Source organism: Rosa rugosa, chromosome 5 (assembly GCF_958449725.1).
Source record: "Rosa rugosa chromosome 5, drRosRugo1.1, whole genome shotgun sequence".
In the NCBI taxonomy this organism is placed as follows: Eukaryota; Viridiplantae; Streptophyta; class Magnoliopsida; order Rosales; family Rosaceae; genus Rosa; species Rosa rugosa.
Window position 1 is genome coordinate 27,202,885 of NC_084824.1, and position 20,485 is coordinate 27,223,369.

Sequence of the window (20,485 nt, forward strand, 5' to 3'; positions counted from 1 at the left end):
GGAAGTTCTGGGGTTCTTTCACCTTTTTTTTTTGTCTTGAAATGACTGTTTTAACCCTTAAAGTGGGTATTATCGTCAAAGTAAACGTCCAATTTGGACGGAGTCAGTGAAATTGGACACGGCTGATGAAAATAAAAAGTTCAGGGGTGTTACTGATTAAATTGAAACCACAGGGACTAACATGATGTTGGACCCGAACCTCAGGGAGGTAAACTGAAATTAATCATTTATTTTATTTACTTGACATTATGATTTCATATAAGAGAAAATTAGAAAAAAACCCAAAAACTGAAGCTCTTATTAAGAAAAACTCATTCCTATATTTTCTTTTAATCTACACCCATTCACATAATTAAACCTTCCTTATAAGTTTTAAGTCTATAATTAAGTTTTTTCACGTTTTTTTAGTTTGACTATTTTACCCTTCTTATTGAATAAGGAAAATATTCCTCAAATATAGTTTTTTTTTTTGAATTTAAATATGGCATCAGTTATAAACACAAATTAGAATTTAATACAATCAAGTTATTTTTCCCTTATTTAAAAATGATTAATTGCCTTAATTACTGTATATCTCTTCTTTTCTGATTTGATCTATATATTTGCCATTTTTTAGTAGATATGTTTGTGTAGATATTTCTATTATTAGATATCTCAACGTGATTAATCGCCTTAATTATAGTATATAACTGATGCCATATTTTAGGAGATATGTTTGTGTAGATATTTCTTATTTAAAAAGATTAATTGCCTTAATTATTGTATATCTCTTCCTTTCAGATCTATATATTTGCTAATTTTTAGTAGATATGTTTGTGTAGATATTCCTATTAGATTTCGTAGATTTCTCAACGTGATTAAACATTTTTTTGTGGAGATATTCCTATTATTAGATAGCACCTAAACTCTAGGTGGGAGTATTCTTTAGCCATCAAGAACTTGTAGAATCTATTGAGAAACAATAAGAAGAAAAAGAAACATGCAATCAAGAACTTGTAGAGTCTATTATACCTATTCAATAGCATAAACCCTGAAAAATCACAAAACAAATACCTCTTCGTCAGGAAGACACACATCTATTGAATAGGTAGCAAACACAATGCTCATCAACCGTGCCAATCAGATTAAAGGGATATCTAGTTGAACAAAGTCAACCCACCAACCTCTGATTGTGCGATCCATTTATATCACAATCACAATTTGAAATCAAAAACATAATCGCATGATTGTGGAGAAGGTCGCACCTAAACTCTAGGTGGAAGTATTCTTTAGCCATCAAGAACTTGTAGAATCTATTGAGAAACAATAAGAGGAAAAAGAAACATGCAATCAAGAACTTGTAGAATCTATTATACCTATTCAATAGCATAAACCCTGAAAAATCACAAAACAAATACCTCTTCGTCAGGAAGACACACACCTATTGAATAGGTAGCAAACACAATGCTCATCAACCGTGCCAATTGGATCAAAGGGATATGCAGTTGAACAAAAGCAACCCACCAACCTCTGATTGTGTGATCCATTTATATCACAATCACAATTTGAAATCAAAAACATAATCGCATGATTGTGGAGATATTGATACCAGCTTTGAATGTAGAGATTAGGCTTTTGAATGTGGAGATTACATAACCTCCAACCCAGAGGAGAGTTTCAATTGTTCGAATCAAGGGTTGAGTAATTCCATCGACAGCAAGACTGGATTTTAATATTAATGGTGAATGGGGAATTTGATAGTGGCAGCTTTAGTAATTCTTAACAACATTGGGTTTTAATATTTATCCTATTTAATAGGTTTTTTTATTTTGAATAAGCCTAATTAATTGGTTTAGGTGTATATTAAAACACTATTACATGTTCTTGGGGCTGCTCTCTTGGGCTTTAATTTTGGGCTGGGGTGTTTTTGCCCTAGGTCCTTCCTATGTTTTTAGTTTATCTATTTACAATAATTTCCTTGTATTAGGAAGCTACGCATTTCTATGCATTCTATGTACCTCTAGCGCCTCTAGAGTAGTACCAAAGGAGGATTCCGCTATCTCTACGAATTTGACTGTATAATGAGTAGGTCTATAGAAATGTACCACTGTGGGTACTACCACTATCTTCTTGTCTGCCTATGCCCTTAAATGGCAGCGGAAGGGTATGTAACGGCCTATTATGGCTTGTGATGAATATTACAATCATTGATCGATTGATTAAAAAAAAAACACTATTATGGATGGGTTTATTCTAAAAGGGGTGTGTGAATTTGAGTGTAGAATCAAATTCCCCTTGATATAATTATGACACTGTTGTTTGATCATGCATTTTATTACTTTAATCATGCCTTTTATCATGATCGTCTTGAAGTGAGACCAACTTAGCAGATGGATGGTCTTCTGCTGTTCATTATGGTTATAATTGCAATGTATGGTTGTGAATTTAGACGCATGGTTTTCAATAAAATATTTTTCAAGCTTTCTGTCCAGCCATAACAGGCTCAAGATCAACTCTATGGATCATGATCATGACCAATCTAACTCTTCAAAAAAGTGTGCTTTTCTTCATGGAAACTTAATTCTTGTGCTAACCACACTTCAGAGGAAGTTCTTGCTACATTCATAGAGGCAACTGAACCAGACATAGGTGTACTTTCATCTCACTTACAGAGCAGAATTATTCATGATCTTATGGAAGGCTTCAACAAACATTCTTTATGGTCGAAGAGAAGGAAACATTCTTAGTTTACAAGGTTTGATATTACTAATGAGCCTGTAATATTTTCTATTGCAAAGTGGATCTAGGTGGCCAAGGTAGTTCAGACAACAGTTTTTATTGCAATTTTTCTTTTTCAACCATCATATCTTAGTGACTTTATATTAGCATTCAAATTTTCTCATTATATCAAGCACATTACAGTATCACTAGTGTTTTAAATAGAGCAAAAATCATTTTACCACCCTGAACTTTACACTTAAAATTAGTTATGCCTCCAAACTTCTAATTTGATCGCATGTGCCCTTGTACTTTTCAATTTGATCAATTATGGCCAATCCTTCACTAATCTATCAATTTATTCATATATTGTTGTCCACTCAAACTAGTTTTTAGCCTTTGATCATGCAAGAAACATACTATATATTTACATGATCAAGGCTAAAAATTGACCCTAAGTGGGCATGCATTGTCACTAATTTATGAAGAAATTAAGGAATTAATTTACTAATGATTATGATTGATCATATTAGAGAGTATAAGAGCATATGTGATTAAATTAAAAGCTCGGGGGCACAGACGATTTTAGGCATAAAGTTCAAGGATGTAAAATGAATTTAGCTCTAATCAGGTCAGCCTTAAAAACATGTTGGTTAATGTTAAAGAACTTCTGCTTCAAATTTCTAATAAGCTGAATGGTTGGAAGAAAGCTACTCTGTCAAGAGCTGGAAAGCTTTAACTAAATCAAATATTGTTGGTACGCCTAATTATGTCATGTCTTGTTTCAAGTATCCCTCTAAAGTTATCAAATCCCTCGAGAAAGAGACAAGGAATTTTTTCTGGGGTAGGGAAAGTTGCTTGACATCAATTGTGTCTCCCTAAGTCTATGGGAGGGCTTGGAATTAAACCCCTTGATTTCTTGAATGAAGCTTTAGCTAAGCTTGGTTGGAGAATAACTCCAATCAAGATAGTCTTTGGGTGAATTTAGTTTAGAAAAAAGTATCTTAGGAAGCATTCTTTTTTCGTCCTTAATAACAAGCTAATCATTATTTAGCTTGTAAAGGATTTCTAGATTCTAGAGATCTTATTTTTCAAGGTATGCGTTTGACTGTTGGTGATGGTAAAGACATTAAATTTTGGACTTTCAACTGGCCTTTTCCTTTCCCTATTATCAATCTGGTAGATATCAATCATTGACACTTAGTTAATTTGGATGAAAATGTTTGTGATTTAGTGTTCATCTACAAGCTTTATTGCTAATGGCTGCTGGAACTTTAATAAACTTTCTAATGTTTTGCATCATGATACGGTGAATTCAATTATAAGTGTTCCCATTCCTTTTACGACAATCAAGGATGAATTTGTTTGGGGTCCTGTAGCTAATGGAAGATTTTCCATTAAGTATGCAACATAGCTCCAATGTGATCTGACTACTTCTTTTTCCAACATTAACATATTGAGTACAAATATTTGGCGGCTTAACATTCCCCCTAAATTTAAAATTTGCGCTTGAGTGCTCACTAGGGGGAGATTGAAAACCAGAGCAAGAATTGCTCGTTATACTAGTAGTTTTGATTCTACTTGTGCTTTGTAAGGCTCTGGGGTGGTGGATTTAAACCATTTGTTTTTCTCCTGCTGTTTTGCTTCAAGTGTTTGGAATCTTGTTGGAATTAATATTTCCAACATTAATTTGTTTGAAAAGAGGTTTATTTCTTGGTTCAATTCAGTCTTTCCCAAGTCTGAAACAAAAAAAATGTCTTCAAAATTGGCTGCATCAATTGGTGATAATTACAGAGCTCATAACCAGGCGGACTTTAAGAGACTTTCTAATTGCAGTTCCTCTCTTATCCGTTGGTCCCCTCCTCAGGAGAATTTCTCGAAGCTGAACTTTGATGGTTCCGTTATTAACAAGAAAGAGGCGGCTGCTAGGTTTGTTATTAGGGACTCAAATGGTTCCCCCATCAATGCAGGTACCTGGAAGATTGGCCATTCAAATGTCACTGTTGCAGAATGCAGTCCAGTAAAAGATGGTTTTACTTCAAGCTTTGGAAAACAGGTGCTCCAAGATTCTTGTTGAGGGAAATTCTAAACTTATTATCGACTCTATCAACAAGAAGGGTGATCCTCCTTGGCGCATCCGAGCTTTAATCAAAGATATGAATGTGAAAGTCTTGAATTTTAGTAATTGATCAATGAAACTTTCCGTAAAGATCAATTTTTTATTCATTTAGGGCCTCGACAAACATAGTGCTGGCCCTGCTTACGCAAACCAAATTCCCCGCATTTTTGTCTTTCCCTCCCGGCTCTCTCTACCTTCAATCTAGAATTGGTGGTGTAATTAGAGGTTTCTCGTTGTAGTTACTTGTTTCTTCTCTTCTTAATAAAAATAAAATAAAATAAAAAAAAGACTCAACAGTGTTGTATACTTGTATCCCATGAACAAAGTTGACGAGTTGTAGTTTCAAAGAGTTGGGAGACAAACTGAACAGTAGTGGGACTTCGAATGGGAATAAGGGTCGAAAATTATGAGAACGTGGTATGTACCAGTCCTCCCATATAGCAATATTCTTCCCGTTACCAACCTCCAGCGCAATCCAAAACAAAGAACTTACAAGATTAGTGTGTGAGAGAGAGCTAAACCCAAAGACGCATCCCAAAAAGACTTCGCATGGAAATAACAGGCTTTAAAATTTGACTCAGGGAGTTACGGTTTTGGATAATCCTTGAAGATTGCTTGGCCAACATGGCTAGATTAAAAACGTAGAGATTGCCGAATCCCAAATCTCCTACGACCTTCGAAAGATTTTCGATGGATTTTACGATGATCTTCCCACGACCTCCAAAAGAAAGGAAGTACACGTCTGTTGTAATTCATTGCAGAAACCCACTTGCAAAAGGAAACAACTCATCGCATGCGTGAGAAGGGCGTGGCTCACTACCTTGATAAGGAACTCCCCCGTCAGCTTTCATGTCCACCCCGATAATTTCTTACAAAGCATATCCTTCAAGTAACTAAAATCCCTTTTTTATGTAGGAAGAATGGAAGATCTTATTACTTACCAAGGTAAGGCACACACTCCACTTTCAATAATCCAGCAAGATAATGCTGCATATCCTACGAATTATTTTGACTAAAATTGATCCTCTGCCCCAAAGCCACATTATAAGTTTGAAGTAAAGATTTAATTTTCAAACAAGCATCCCATGTATCTTTTGAGAAGAGGAAACCCTCATCAACAAAAAGTACGTGATGCACACATGGAGCACGCCAACACAATCACATACCTTGCAAGTTCCCTGCCTCATGCATGAGCTGGACAAGTGCAGAGAAACCCTCCATACAAGGAGGAATAAATAAGTGTCAAAGTCCATGGGTCGGCGTCACAAGACCTCTCATAGAACCATTGATCAGAAAGAATTAGTGCAGCCTATTTGTTGTTGATCTTATTCTTACACACGTACAATCTATGTGCTATGATCACCCTATTCAAGTATTTCTACAAGTTGTAAGAGCATCTCCAAAAAAGCAAATGAAAAATCTCTTGATGACGACAAGCTTACGATACACAACAGTACTACACAAGGGGCATCAAAATCCATCAATAATAATTCATGTATTAAGAGAGACCTGATTTCATTTTCAACCACCAAAATGTTGAAGAATGATCACAAAGTATTCAAAGTACTGGCATTGCCATCAAGTTTCAACACAGCAAAAAGGTGTGGAACATCTAAAATGATAGTCAAATCCACCCCTTGGTAACTAGTTAGTTTGCTAATACTTACAAAGTCTGCTTGCTCCAAAAGATATCATCCGCCCAGTAAAGAAGCATCATCACTAAAAGGGGAACTTGCTATCTTCATCATCTTCATCCTCATCTATGACATCCTCATCTTCAGTTATTATCTCCTCATCCTCGTCCAGTTCCTCATCCTCGTCCTCATCCATCATGGCCTTGCTCCTCTCTCCATTGTCCTTCAAACCAGTGCTCAAGACCACATTTTCTCCCCTGGATTGCTCCATATCCTTCCTCAACTTCTCCATGTTCTCCCTCCTATTTTCCTCCTCTAAACGCTCCTTTTCTGCACGTCTCTTGTCCAGATCAGCCCTACACAAAAGACAACAAGAACAAACTTTATAAAAACTGGATGTGGACTGACAATTATGGTCCATAGCAGAAAAATAGACATTAACTGGCACTAAAGTATAAAAAAGTGTGGAAAGGTTGTCAGGTTCAGGACATACTTATAGGTGGCCATGTACTCCTCAGCACTTGCTTCAATAGCCTTAAAGAAGGCGTCCATTCCAGCACCAGAAATAGCAGACACTCCAACAGACCGCAAGTTCTTATAGAATTCATCCAACACAAGGGAGAGGCTCTCTGTTAAAGTTGAAGTGTATGAGTGGTCTTCACTCACTGCTGCTTGAAATGCCTCAAAATCCTGCATCCACTGCATCACAACAGTTTTCAATAAAATGTCATGATAAAATCAAAAATGTACTCACTACATGATTGAGTTGGCACTGAAAAAGGAAAGGGAGAAAAAAAAATAATGATAATTATTTTAAAAAAGAAAAGAAAAAGGAAGACCAAGACAATGTAGGAAAAACAGCTGCATCTTAAGTGCATGACAGTAATTTAGATTATCTTGATGAAATAGCCACAAAGAAGGAATCAAATAGTCCAGAATATTCACAGGAGACAGCTGCATCTTAAGTGCACTACAAGAATTCTGGAAGCCCTAAACAGTGGGTAATTACTTCGTTATCAGCTAAACAGGATAGACATAAAGGAATCCGAACTGAAACATCCATTTTTACCCTAAAAGCTTCCAAACCATATTCAACCATATACAGTAGTGTGTGTCAATGCATGCATTCAAATAGAGATGTCGACTTTAACCCAGGTATAAGCATACCTCCAAAGCAAATTCATGTTTAGCCACGTCAATTTTGTTGAATGCCAGCACAAGGGGCAGCCTTGTCTTGTAGAGGATACTACAAGCATAAAGCATGTTGCTCATAAAAGTAACTGGGCTAGCTGAGCGAGGTGTATCAACTACATAAGTCACAACAGTAGGAAATGTTGAAGCAAATGCTTCTGTGATGATAGCACCAGATGCTGACCAAGTGAATATCTCAATCTGACCAGGAGTGTCCACAAGAACATAATCAAGCTGATCTGCTCGCTTCTCGATAACGTTGATAACCTGAAATCGACAAGTATGATGATCACTTTTTGGGTTGGGGGGATAAAAAGAAGAATAAAATATAATGCATGAGCTAAAAGAACGACATGAGATCAAATGTTTTGGTGAAAAAAGAGCAAAATCAAATGGATACAACCAGCACCAAGCAATGAAGGGAAAGATTTCCATACATATGCAAACAATTTCAACCAGTAAAACAAACATCAAGTCGAACAATGCAACACGCAATTCAATATGATAGTTACTGTTGATTGCTAATAACACTGAGTTACAGAATGGCAGCATGACACATCCACAGAGGCATAGAGCCAAAACATCCTACAATAAAGGATATGAGGCAAATATTTCAGAGGAAAGTTTTTACCTCATCAAACTTGGTCGCAAACAAATTGAGCGAGGTCAAAATCCCACCATTAGGTCCAAGGTTGAATTGTTTCATCACTTCCTTGTACTTAACAGTATCCCGGATGTCAATGTTTGCACCGAATGGAAGAGTCAACACAGCCGGGTCGAGGTTCATCACATAGCCACGAATACCGGATTGATGAGTATGGGCAACCAAACGATGAAGAAAGGTTGTTTTACCACTCCCTACACGAACCCACAACACATTTTCAATCTCCTAACTCCATTAGAATGGAAGGTGGCACAAAAACATAACACTCTTTCACTAAAACGAAACCGAGAATGAATCAAGCAGAGAAGCATATCAATTGTAATGACCAGAACAGAGCATACAAAATCGAATGAAATTACCTGCCATGCCTACAACAATAATAATAACAGGTTTTTTCTTGAAGCTGGTGGATGATTCCTCAATATTAAGTTTCTCCATTGAACCATGGAGGTCCTCAGCCTCTTTACCCTGATTTTCCACAGCCAAAGCCCAGCTTAATCACACACAATTCAGTACAAGAAGAACAAAATTGACTACAAAAGGAAAAGAAAACTGAAACCTAATTTTGCAAATTTGCCCAAAGAACAATGATTTCTATCTTAACAAATATAAAGCTTGAGAAACGAAACCCTAGGCCTGCGTGTGCGGTTGAAAAAGAGAGGGAGAGAGTGAGAGAGAGTGATTACTTTGACGACGGAAGGGTCGTCTTCCTCAGCGTCCATTGGCACCGATGAAGCGCCCCCGACCTGTTGTTGGTGTGAGGCGATGTTCATTTTCTGGAAATCGGAATCAATGTCCATCGGTGTGAAAGCTTGGCGGTCGTTTCTGCGCCGGAAAGAGGAATATATGGGTTATCGGCGGCGGGGAAGAGAATAGAGAGAAAGCGGGAGGAGGGCTTTGAACTAAGCAAAGTGTGAAGGCGGTAGAAAGAGGAGAGGGGCCTGACACTTGGTTAGAGAGTTGTTTCTGAGAATAAAAACAGAGAGGCGGTGAGAACTGAAAAGGGTACCATGACCCATGACCCATAGTGTCTTGGGTGGGTTCGAAATTTTTCATAATTTAATTTTATCTATATTTGATCGAAATCGTAAATATTTTCAAAATTAATAGTTAACTAAAAATATTTATCGAAATTTAATCAAAATTTTAAAATTTCTTTCAAAATTTATAAACCCTAAGTATCGAAATTTTAATCGAAAATGGAAATTGGAAACCTTTATTTTATTTTTTAGAGAGAGACTCCTTTTTCTCTTTAGATTTTTTTTTTTTAATTTTTAATTGCCAATATTGAGAGTTGGTGGCAACAAATCTTAGTCCTTTGTGGTGAAGTAAAACGGTGTCAGTTTTTCGAGCATGACATGTTTAGTTTTTCTTTATCAAATGTTGATGAATCCTAACTCTAGGTGTTGCCGCTCAAAGTTTGAGGGCATCTTGTGGCACTCTACGTCAACATCATGGTCTTCTTTAAATTTCTCGTAAGCATTGATGGGAGTCTCCAGTCTTACGGTCTAAAAGGGGACGCCTTATCGGTTATGCTCTGCGTCTGGCGGCATGCAATTGCTCAAAGTCTCATCTTTTCAATGGGTAATTTGTTGTTATGGTTTTGTCAGATCTGTTGGTGGCTTGGCTACTAGAGGTTTTGTGTTTGATGCTGGTGGGAATTTTGTTATAACTCTATCTTTTATTTTATTTTATTTCATTAAAATGAATCTATGTGTCCTAAACGATAATGAGCTTTAAATAGCAGTATTCTTGAAATGCATGTTGGAACTTTTTTTGTTGTTGTTGTTCAACATGCTGTAAGACCTTTTTTTTTTTTTTTGGGTCTGAACATGCTGTAAGACTTAATGTTTAGTAATCACAACAATTAAGCTACCTTACTAGCAGAACAAGCAAATGGCATTGCCAATGTCGATCAATTCCATGATCTTTATCTATTATCAGTATTGAATATGGTTGCTTACCTAATAAGTATACCTATATACATGTGAAACAGGAATAAGGTTGGCCTAAATGTAATAGGATTAGAGAACCTTTATGGGAGACGCCTAATTTTCTATGCTTATAATCTCTACTCTAGCAATCAGACATGAGCATTTCAAGTTCTCTACCCCATTATTGAGATTTCATTCATTGGAGTGCTCGAGGGAGAAGATCGAGATGTCTTCTCAAGGTTAGTGCTTTTGATCTCTACTCAGTACATGTTTTAGTATGTGTTCTTGTATTGTGTACAATACATGCTTGTCTTAAGAAAACCCTTACCCAAACCCCTTTCAAAAAAAAAAAAAAAAACCCTTACAATTGTTTCCCAAAGCTTCAAAAAAAATTATTTTTCATTTAGAAACTAATTTAGTCAGTGTCTTTTCTAGTTCTTGGTGGTTTGATATAGCCTAACTATACGTATCATTACTTCAATTTGGGGATTTCTATTAAAGAGGATCCTAAACAAGTATGATACTAGGATTAGCTCGGGAATGACAACATGAAAGTACTAAACACAATCAGAGTTGTTAGATTAGTTTATCTCGATGGTTTTTCTTAGAGTTGAATAATGTATAGTGCATACTTTCTATGGAGAAAAATCTATTGTCAAGATTTTCAAAAGAAAAACTCAGACACTTGATTTTTTTTTTCTTTTTTGTTATTTCCAACAAAAGAAAAACTATGAGTTTTAACAAAAAGAGATCTTACACTAGATTTCTTTGCATAGAAGGTATGCAGTATACATTATTCAAGTCTAAAACAAAACCACTAGCTAGCAAAAATAAATCTAACAACTCCAATTACTTTTACTGCTACCTAGCCTTGCTGCATTCCCTAAACTAATCTTAGCCTCGTTTGGAATCCTGTTTCTCAAAAATCTCTGTTGAAGTAATGACATGTATAGGTGAGACTGTATCAAACTACCAAGAACTAAAGAAGACACTGACTAAATTAGTCTCTATCTAAATGAAAAATAGTTATAGTTTTGCTCCAATAGAGGTCAGAGTTTGAATTTCATTACCATACGGAACATGTAGGGTGCGTAAAAATTTGATGTTTTTAACGAACATTTTGGTTTTGCAGGATTGAATTATGGGCAAAAGGCGTGCCAAACGAAAGTAAAAGACTCGTTGAAACACACAGGCTTTAATTGAGGGTGACAAATGACAATAGAAGATTTTTATGAGCTCGATCTTCAACCCGACCTCCAAGAGAAATGAATACAAATTGTGTAATTGTGTATGGACGGAATGACTAATTTTAATACAAACTTTAGATTATTGTCATAAATTAAACTTTATAAAAACTTTTATACTAAATCGATGAACCTCTCTCTAGGATATTAGCAAATTGAGAACTTTCTTCTTCGTTTTTTTTGTCAAAATGTTGTTTGATTCATTGATAAATTAATCGACATGACACAACTCATACGATAGTCGGATAGTGCGGATCCGTGGGTTTATACTTTTTACTTTATTAGTAACCGGTAAGTATTCCATTCTGACGAGGGTGATATATATAATCCTTTATGGTTAAAAACTGCCATAAAGTATTTAAAGTGGGATTGGATCCTCGGCAAAAGCCCCAAATTTGAAAGGAGAGTTGGTGATCATGTGCACCCTTCCTAAGGGCCTGAAATGGAATGACTCTTTTGCCCCTGGTTTTTGTTGTGAATTACAATTTGCCTATCAATTTAGTATTCGATTGTGCTGTTGTCGTTTTGCAATATAAAGGGCGTGTGGATATATCAGCAGATAGAGGAAGGCGATATTGATAAATATCGCGGGGTTCTGTTCGATTTTGATAAATAGTCGGTTGTTCTTTCTGTGGATTGTGAAAGCTTTGACATCGAAGGTATTGTCTGGTAGATTTCTAGGATTTTCTGGTTTTCCTGGGGGGTTTTTGTTGTTGTTCGCTTTGAATTGATATGGGTTTTCATGTTTTAGGGATATTGTTTGTTGTGGAGGGGGTTTGCGATTTGAGTGATTGGTTGGAAGATTTGGGCGATTTGAAAATTTTGGTTTTCAGTTAATGTGGGATTTCGATTGTTTTTTGGGTGATTTATTTGTTTTCGAGTCCTGATAGCTATTTTGATTTGATTCTCTAGGTTCTTTGCAAAAGGAGTATTTCGATTGTTCTTCTGCCATTGGTCCTGTATCTGTTATTTGGTATCGGTTTGGTGTTCTATTCTTATACAGGTATGGAATTAATGTGTCATTGTTGGTATCTGTAATTCCCATTGGGTGAAATTAATTAACGTTCTGAGGAGTGATTATTAGTATAGTTATCAGAGATAACAGAATTTATGGTTTCTTATCAATTTTTGTGAGTCACTAAGTGTACAAGATAACTTTTATTAGTTGATTGATTGATGCTGACTACTGATATTGAGTGATCTATGGACAATGTTAGCACATATGAATACGTTCGTTTTTCTGGATTTCAAGGACTACAAAGTTTAAATGATGTAAATGTTTTTTGCATAAAACATGACTTGAAAAATCGGCCATCCATGTGTGCAATTTTGGTTGGGGAGATGGATTCTTTTTCATAAGAAACCACTGACAACTGTCTCGGAGTATCCACTACATTTAGTATTGATTAATTCTGCCTATAGTTCACAGTTCAAACCCTACACTTCACTAGAAAACCAACCCCCCCAAAACTTTGTTTCTTTTGAAAATGGCTGACCAAAGAAATCAAGTAAGGTAAGTTTTGCAATTCAATTATCAAATTGAAGTTTCCTTAAAGTGATGTAAATTTTGTAACCAGGTATAATGATGCCCTTTGAAACTTTAAATGGGAGAGAACTCTATATAATGACAATATGACATGAAATTCACACTACTTTGTTTCTGCAAATGTTATGTTTTTGTGTTATTATTTATATAGCTGTAATAGGTAATTGTTTGTTTTTGTTCTACAGATATCAGGAACCGTGAGCTGTTAAATTTTCCAAGTCTTTTGAGTTCAGGTACAAATGTTTAGATAATGTTATTCTGATTGCAAGTATTGATCTCTGTGTGAATAGACCTTGGTTCTATGTGAAGTTGTTTATTGTTCATTTGTATGAGAGTTGAAATTATTCTGTTGTTAGGCTGCAGGAGCAGTTAATTATTAAGTTATTGTTAATCTGTTTATTCTCAATCTGTTAGATTCAACTAATGTTATGAGTTTATAAATTGGTTTACACATTATCATTATCAAGGATAATGATTTAATATTTTATATAGTAAATGCAGGGTTTGAACTGTGAACTATAAGTAACATAATCAATACTAAAATATTTTGTGCTAGGGCAATTTCAACAAATTTGCAGAGCCCTCCTCCCAATCACAATGGCTCGTAATGAAGAGAAAGCGCAGTCCATGCTCAATCGCTACATCACTCTCAAAAACGAAGAGAAGAAGAAGCCCCGAGAGCGCCGCCCTTTCCTCGCCTCCGAATGCCGCGACCTCGCCGAGGCCTCCAAGTGGCGCCAGCAGATCATGGGAGAGATCGGCCGCAAAGTCGCCGAGATCCAAAATGAAGGCCTCGGCGAGCACCGCCTCCGCGACCTCAACGACGAGATCAACAAGCTCATCCGCGAGAAGACTCACTGGGAGCGCCGCATCGTTGAGCTCGGCGGCCCCAATTATGCCAAGCACGCCCCTAAGATGACCGATCTCGACGGCAACATCGTTGACGTTCCGAACCCTAGCGGCCGCGGCGCCGGTTACCGGTACTTTGGCGCGGCGAAGAAGCTGCCAGGTGTCAGGGAGCTTTTCGAGAAGCCGCCGGAGCTGAGGAAGCGGCGGACGAGGTATGACATTTACAAGAGGATTGATGCCAGCTATTATGGGTACAGGGACGACGAGGATGGGGTTTTGGAGAAGCTAGAGGTTGTGGCGGAGGAGAAGATGAGGGCGGAGGCGGTGGCAGAGTGGTGGAGGTTGGAGGAGATAAGGAGAGAGGCCAAGAGGGCCGTGAAGAGTGGTGAAGTGGTGACGGTGGCGAAGGCGAAGGAGATTCTGGTGGAGGAGGAGGAGGAGGTGGTGGAAGAAGAGAGGCAGAGAGAGAGGGAGTTATTGAAAGAGAAGAGTGAAAAAGAGATGGAGTTTGTGGCTCATGTGCCGCTGCCGGATGACAAGGAGATTGAGAAGATGGTGCTTGAGAAGAAGAAGAAGGACTTGCTGAATAGGTATGTCAGTGAGGAATTGATGCAGGACCAGACTGAGGCTAAGCAGATGCTTAACATTAAGCGGTAGCTCGATGAAAGACACGGTATGGTACTCTATGGCTTATTTGACTAGCTCCGAAACATTGATAGTGGAATGTTTACCATGGACTGGCTCTTTGGGTCTGTTATATGTGTTGAGAGTTATAAAACTTGTTAGCCTGTTGAACTTGGCAGTTAGCTGTTCTTGAAGAATCAAAGAAGTCATATTTGTTTCAGTTTTCAGTAGCTGCTCTTTGTTTAAGTTTCATCATTACTCTGTCTTTGTTGTTGGGTTTATGATCTGTGATATCCCGCACCCAAGTTTGAAGTTTTCTTGGATTAGGTGTTTGAGCTAGATTGTTTAAACCGTTTTGTTTCTTACTTGTTGTGGTGTTGTTCTCTAGTTAAAAATTCTGAACTTTATTGTTTTGTTACCTCGAGAGAGAGGGAGAGGGAGAAACAAAAAAGGAAGGGGGGGGGGGGGGGGGGGCTGTTGGTTGCCGGCAAAAAAAGAGGAGGGATGAAAGCTTAAGAAAGAAAATGAAAAAGAAGGAGAAGGGAGAAAGAAGAGGCGGAGGGTTCAGAACACAAAAACAAAAAACAAAAAAGAAGAGGGAGAGAGAAAGAGGAAGGAACGAGGATAGAAGAAAAGAAGGGGGAAGAAAGGGAAGGAGAAGGGAGAGGTGTAGAGATTGGGTCTCTCAAGGGCTGCGACGCATGCGTTATTGGGAAGACAAGGAGAACGTGTTCAGCGAAGTTCGATTTGTTGTTCAAGGAGGGTTGTGTTAGCAATTGGCCATTTGGGTAGTTCTGATTTCAAAAGAGAAGGGTTTCTTTTCAAGTTGCTTAGCATCTTTTGTTGTCTTACTACTGTGAGTGGCTTTGTACCTAGAATTTATACTTCTCTGTTATCATTTTTCCTTGTTGGTTTTACTTTGGCTTCTTTAGAATCTGTTAAAGCTTTTTGAAGTGTTAACTAATTGGTGAAGTTTGGTGTTTGATGACATCAGTTTTGGAGTTATTTGTATATGTTGATCTGTGCATTTGCAAGTGAGAAGACTTTAGGGACCTTAGCAACTATGAATTTTGTATTCAGGAAACACAGCCTGTTTTCAACATCTGACATTCCTCTCCCAAAGCAATTGTGCATGTTCTGTTTACATGCCCTGGGACCAAATGTGCAAGTTCTTGGTTTAAATCCTTTCACCTACCTTGTTCCATTAGCTTCGATTATATCCTCTGATCGCAGGATTCATCTGTTGGTGTTGTCTTTGTTAGCAATGGATAAAGATGGTCAGCATTTCCCTGCACATATTGTCTTTTTGCTGTGGCATCATTGGAGCATAGTGCTTGTGTCTTTGATCATATTTACCCCAACCCAGGTCTTCAAAAGTCTTTGCAGCAGCTCAGGAGTTTCTTCTACTTAATACCTCATCTAAACCACATGGCAATTTTTGTGTCGGGTGTCTCCTTTTCATTTGATGGGCCCCTTCTCTTCTGTGTTGCACACATTGGTTCGTATGATCCTATGTGTTGTAGGATAGCAATTTGACTATGAAATGGACATGGAAATCAACTGCTTTAAGTAGTTTGCAGTTCACAATGTGTTGCCTCTTTTTGAAGCGAGCAATAGATTTTAAGAGGTTGGAAACATGCTGATTTTGAGTTTGTTGAAGGCTATGCTTATTGTTTACATGTTACTGAAGACTACCATAATGATCTTTCATATTACAGTGTTAGATATGATTGAACTTGATCTACTATATCTGGTGATTATGAAATATATAGGTTCTCTAGCGCTGTTCATGGATCAGTTTTAGCAAGTGGAGTTTATATGAGATAAGCACCGGTTCTCGAGCACTGTAGTTGAAGTTAGAATTCTCTGAAATTATTATTTTGGCTGCCATGCAACTGTCCAATAACTAATGTGTTAACCAAGCCAAGATATTTTATTTCCCATTGCCCTTGCTAGCTAGCTTAAAATTTATTTGCCACATCTGACTTCTCTGTCGGTCAATCTGTTTTGAAGTCTGTCTGGCTAAATCAGTTGGAAATTTATGCTAGAAAATTAGGTGTTGTAAGCCAGAATTGGAGAAGCCAATCTCTGTTCGCTTTGCTTATGAACTTATGAATCTGGCTGTGATCTCGCGATCACAATCGAACAGATATTATTCATGGTCTAATGATTAAGTACCATTAGTTTTAGATCAGCCCCTTATGACTTACCCTTTGCTTAATTAATTCCTAGCTAAATGGTTATTTGGTTTGCCGATCACTTGGGGGATGCTATACGGCATGAGTTTGTCAACCCTCTAACCTAGTGATGGGAGCCTGTAAATTGTAGTAAGAGACATCGGAAGTTGGCAATGGTTTTGCTGTATTCTGCTTCTTCCAAATATGACCAAGAAATTTGTCGTTTGGATGTTCATCGAATTGTATGTGCTGCTATTTGTATGCTCAAGTATTATTAACTAACCATAGCATATTTGCAGCTACTGTCTTCTCTTACTGTTGGGAAGAAGCGAAATTGTAATCCAGTTGCATTTGGAAACTGTAAGAATTCTGTATGAAGTGTGGTGGGCAATCAACAAATTGGAGGTCATGTAGGCATAATCGACTACTGCCTGCTTCAAAATTTTGTCCGCAAGTCCCACACTAGAGAGTTGTAGAATAGCAAAGACTAGAACTTTTCTTTGGTCTCAAACGGCCTGTACAAAATTTTGTATTAGCTTTGAATGGCGATAAATTTGTTTATTTGTTTCTAGCCACAGGAATTTGTCATATCTACTTCATAGTTCAACTCATATTTGATATACAGTAAGACATCTACCAATATGGTTCTGCATAATTCTGCGGAAGGCAAAGAAGTTAGCATTCAACTGCAGATTTCTGAGCTTCAGAGGTTCAGTGAAACTTGCAGTGGAGGCAAGCCTGACTTAAGAATCTTAAAGCAGTATTGAGAAAAGAAAGAGTAACACCTCAGCTTCTGTTTGTCCATTAACATCTTCATTTCGTCCACCTGAAAAGACTCAAAAAGCAAACCATCAACATAAAATTAAACCATATTATAGCATATCAGTTAACAAGTAAGATATAACTTGACTGATAGCCAATTATCTCACTTCAAACGTAAATTAGCATGTTTCCAATCTCTTAAAGTTTGGAAATGCAAAAACATATGCAGATGTACTAATGAAGCTCAAATACTTTGCTGTCTGTGTATAGAGAAAGAAAACTAAAAGTATGTTCTACAATAAAGCAAATTAATTGTGATATTATAATATTTTCCTTGGCCTCTGAATGCTTGCTCTATAGCCGACTGTTGTTGATGAATTGTATTGCAAGAACAGAATCGAAGGAGGATAGGGTTGGAGACTGGTCTTGGGCGTGGCCTTTTTTCCTACTGGTGTTTTAACCTTAGAGGCCATAATGGTGGTTGAAACTCCCAACAGTCTTGTTGAGCGTGGTCTTTTACAAGAAGGAAAACTGTATTAAAAAGGAGACGTCGTACTGATAATATTGAACCTGAGTTCCTTGAACTTGTTGAGGCAAGTCGTGCGACTAAACGTAGGAATCGACTCCAGGTCCCCAACTAGTCGTTGCAATAGCCTTGCAGTTGAGCAATTATCAGAATGCCTTTTATCCTTAAGTTGAAGTACAAATCTATTGATTAGGGTCAGGCGCTTATAATCCTTGTAATTTAAACATTTCTGCAGATCTTTCAATGGTTACTGGCATCAATGCAATTATGTATTATGCACCAGTGCTATTTAGCACTTTAGGATTTGGCAATGATGCTGCTCTGTACTCAACTGTTATAACAGAAGCCATTAATGTCATCTCCACTATTGTATCCATGTACTCAGTTGACAAAGTGGGTCGTCGGACGCTCTTACTGGAAGCCAGAGTTCAAATGTTTATGTGTCTTGTGGTTATAGCCATAATACTAGCTATCAAGTTCAGGACCAGTCTGTTGAACTTCAGAAAATAAGCTTTATAATCATAGTAATAGTTATGGTTTGCACTTTTGTGCCGGTCTTTTCATGGTCTTGGGGACATCTAGGTTGGCTGATACCTAGTGAAATATTCACACTAGAGACACCCTCAGCTGGGCAAAGCGTTACTGTATATACCAACTTGCTGTTCACATTTGCTATGGCACATTCCTTCATCATGCTTAATTTGCCACTTAAAGTTTGGCATCTTCATTTTCTTCTCCGGCTGGGTCATAATTATGTCAATATTCGTATTATGTCAAGATTGGTGGTATTAAGGCTCACTGATAAAAGATTTTCGGGTACGTGGCATTTCTAATAGAATTTTCTGTCTCAAGTTTGCCTACCCAAGTCACTGTAATGGGGAGTGTTTTCCTGATTAAACATGGAAAGATGTCCGGACTCTTCCAATCTCACATAAACTTAAAGAATTTTTCTTGGCTTTAGGTCCAAAGTACACTTCTCACTAATGAGCGGAAGGCTTAGCCTTTCTTGCCACGGTCAGCAAGAACTTCATCTTTGTCGTGAGTGTTCTAGAGCTAAACAGGTATGGTTGAGTATTGATTTTCCTGCTAGAATGGCTACTTCTATATAGGGTGGCCAGACTGAATAGATTGCCGAAAATCTAAAGCAAAGGAATCTTATGAGGGACGAGCAGTGCTTATCTTTATTTATTTTTTTGCTGGTTCATTTGGAATTAGGGGAGTAAAGGTGTGTATGACCCTAGCTTCTGTCTTCCTTACGATGCTCATGCCTCAGCTTACTGAGTGCTTTACTGCTATCAGCAAGAATGTTGCTAAACTGACTGCAAATGTGATATGCTAGCATGGTGCAACCCTGCCCAAAGCATACTCATAGGGACTTTGAAAACTGCAGAAATCTGATGGGGAAGCGGAAGTTAAATTTTCATCATCTGGTCGATTGACATTATGATGGAATGATATGGTGGATATTTCTCTTTCTATCAATAATTTCGAAATGTTTAGTTGTTCGCAGAAACTTAAAGGAGGAAAAAAGAAAAAGTACAACTTCTTTCATAACAGCAATAAGGGGAAAAAAGTTTTGGAGAACAGTGGTATCAGGATTCAGGAATGCATTGCTAAGGGCACTTGACTTTGTATTGGGGCCTTCAATTAATGAGCTTCAATTAGGAGCAATAATGCTAAGGGTGGGGCAGCAAGAGATGAATATAAATTGCAAGTGTACAGAAACTTCATCTAAAGCACAGATTCTGGACATTGGTTTCAAGGCTCTCTTAAGTGGTTCAGAAAGAGGAAAGAAGGTTGACAAATGCTTTTTTTTTTTTTTTTTTCCGATACAGAAATAAGTTTAGAAATGTTTCTGGTCTTTGAATTCAGTTCCCCATATTCTTTTTCAATCGTAAAGAATTTGAAAAGATCCTCTTGTTTCTGAACCAAGTAAAGTTTTTTCGAGAGTTAGTCCAGTGGTAATTCTCATCTACAATGTCAGATGAGGTCGTAGTTCCAATCCTCTTTCCCCAAGATTAACCAACAAAAAAAAAAGAAGGAAACCTCATTCCCACCTCCAAGTTGGCCAAAATTTGTGTAATGCCATCTAATATTGTTCACAGGTTACTGCAACTGTGTTTGCTTGCAGCAACTTTATAAACTACACATCTACAGAATGGGAGAGTAGAGTATGGGAACATGAGACACTTCAATCCGAAAAAGTGAAAAAATAACAACCATAGAGATACAGTGTAGATATATATGAATAGAAGAAAGGAATCTGGCCACATTCAAGTAATCAAGTATATATCGCCATTTCTATGTCACAAAAAATCAAGAAAACAAGGTAGTTAAAAAACAGAAAAAATAAAAAATAAAAACAAGAAAACTATTGTAGTGGAAAGTATTATATTTGACATCAGCAGAGTGAAGATAACTTCTCCTATAACTTACTCTTCATGATTCACATAAGACAGCTAAATTGAAAAGAAGCAGCATTGCATTAACTATTATACTGTTCTATGCTTCTACTACG

The 20,485-nt window shown here is 37.3% G+C and overlaps 2 protein-coding genes and 1 pseudogene across 6 annotated transcripts; 2 read left to right on the forward strand and 1 right to left on the reverse strand.

Moving 5' to 3' along the window:
• Nucleotides 1-6,282: 6,282 nt before the first annotated feature.
• LOC133709258 (GPN-loop GTPase QQT2) lies at nucleotides 6,283-9,280 on the reverse strand. Its single transcript, XM_062134937.1, has 6 exons — nucleotides 8,992-9,280; nucleotides 8,665-8,773; nucleotides 8,273-8,499; nucleotides 7,618-7,908; nucleotides 6,944-7,149; nucleotides 6,283-6,806 (listed from the first exon to the last, which is right to left on the reverse strand). Exons 1-6 carry the CDS (start codon nucleotides 9,103-9,105, stop codon nucleotides 6,536-6,538), a joined length of 1,218 nt encoding a protein of 405 aa, XP_061990921.1. The 5' UTR covers nucleotides 9,106-9,280; the 3' UTR covers nucleotides 6,283-6,535.
• A 2,707-nt stretch (nucleotides 9,281-11,987) lies between these two features.
• LOC133708508 (uncharacterized) lies at nucleotides 11,988-17,248 on the forward strand. Of its 5 annotated transcripts, none has more exons than XM_062133969.1 (5): nucleotides 11,988-12,142; nucleotides 12,396-12,486; nucleotides 13,215-13,262; nucleotides 13,586-14,551; nucleotides 16,979-17,248. In XM_062133969.1, the coding sequence occupies exon 4, from the start codon at nucleotides 13,627-13,629 to the stop codon at nucleotides 14,533-14,535; it is 909 nt and encodes a 302-aa protein (XP_061989953.1). In that variant the 5' UTR covers nucleotides 11,988-12,142; nucleotides 12,396-12,486; nucleotides 13,215-13,262; nucleotides 13,586-13,626; the 3' UTR covers nucleotides 14,536-14,551; nucleotides 16,979-17,248. The 5 variants fall into 5 exon arrangements, with proteins under 5 accessions (XP_061989953.1, XP_061989955.1, XP_061989954.1 ...); XM_062133971.1 differs by lacking the exon at nucleotides 16,979-17,248 and adding an exon at nucleotides 15,736-16,225; XM_062133970.1 differs by lacking the exon at nucleotides 16,979-17,248 and adding an exon at nucleotides 15,765-16,225.
• On the forward strand, nucleotides 16,853-19,594 carry LOC133711467 (sugar transport protein 13-like; annotated as a pseudogene).
• The last annotated feature ends 891 nt before the right edge of the window (nucleotides 19,595-20,485 follow it).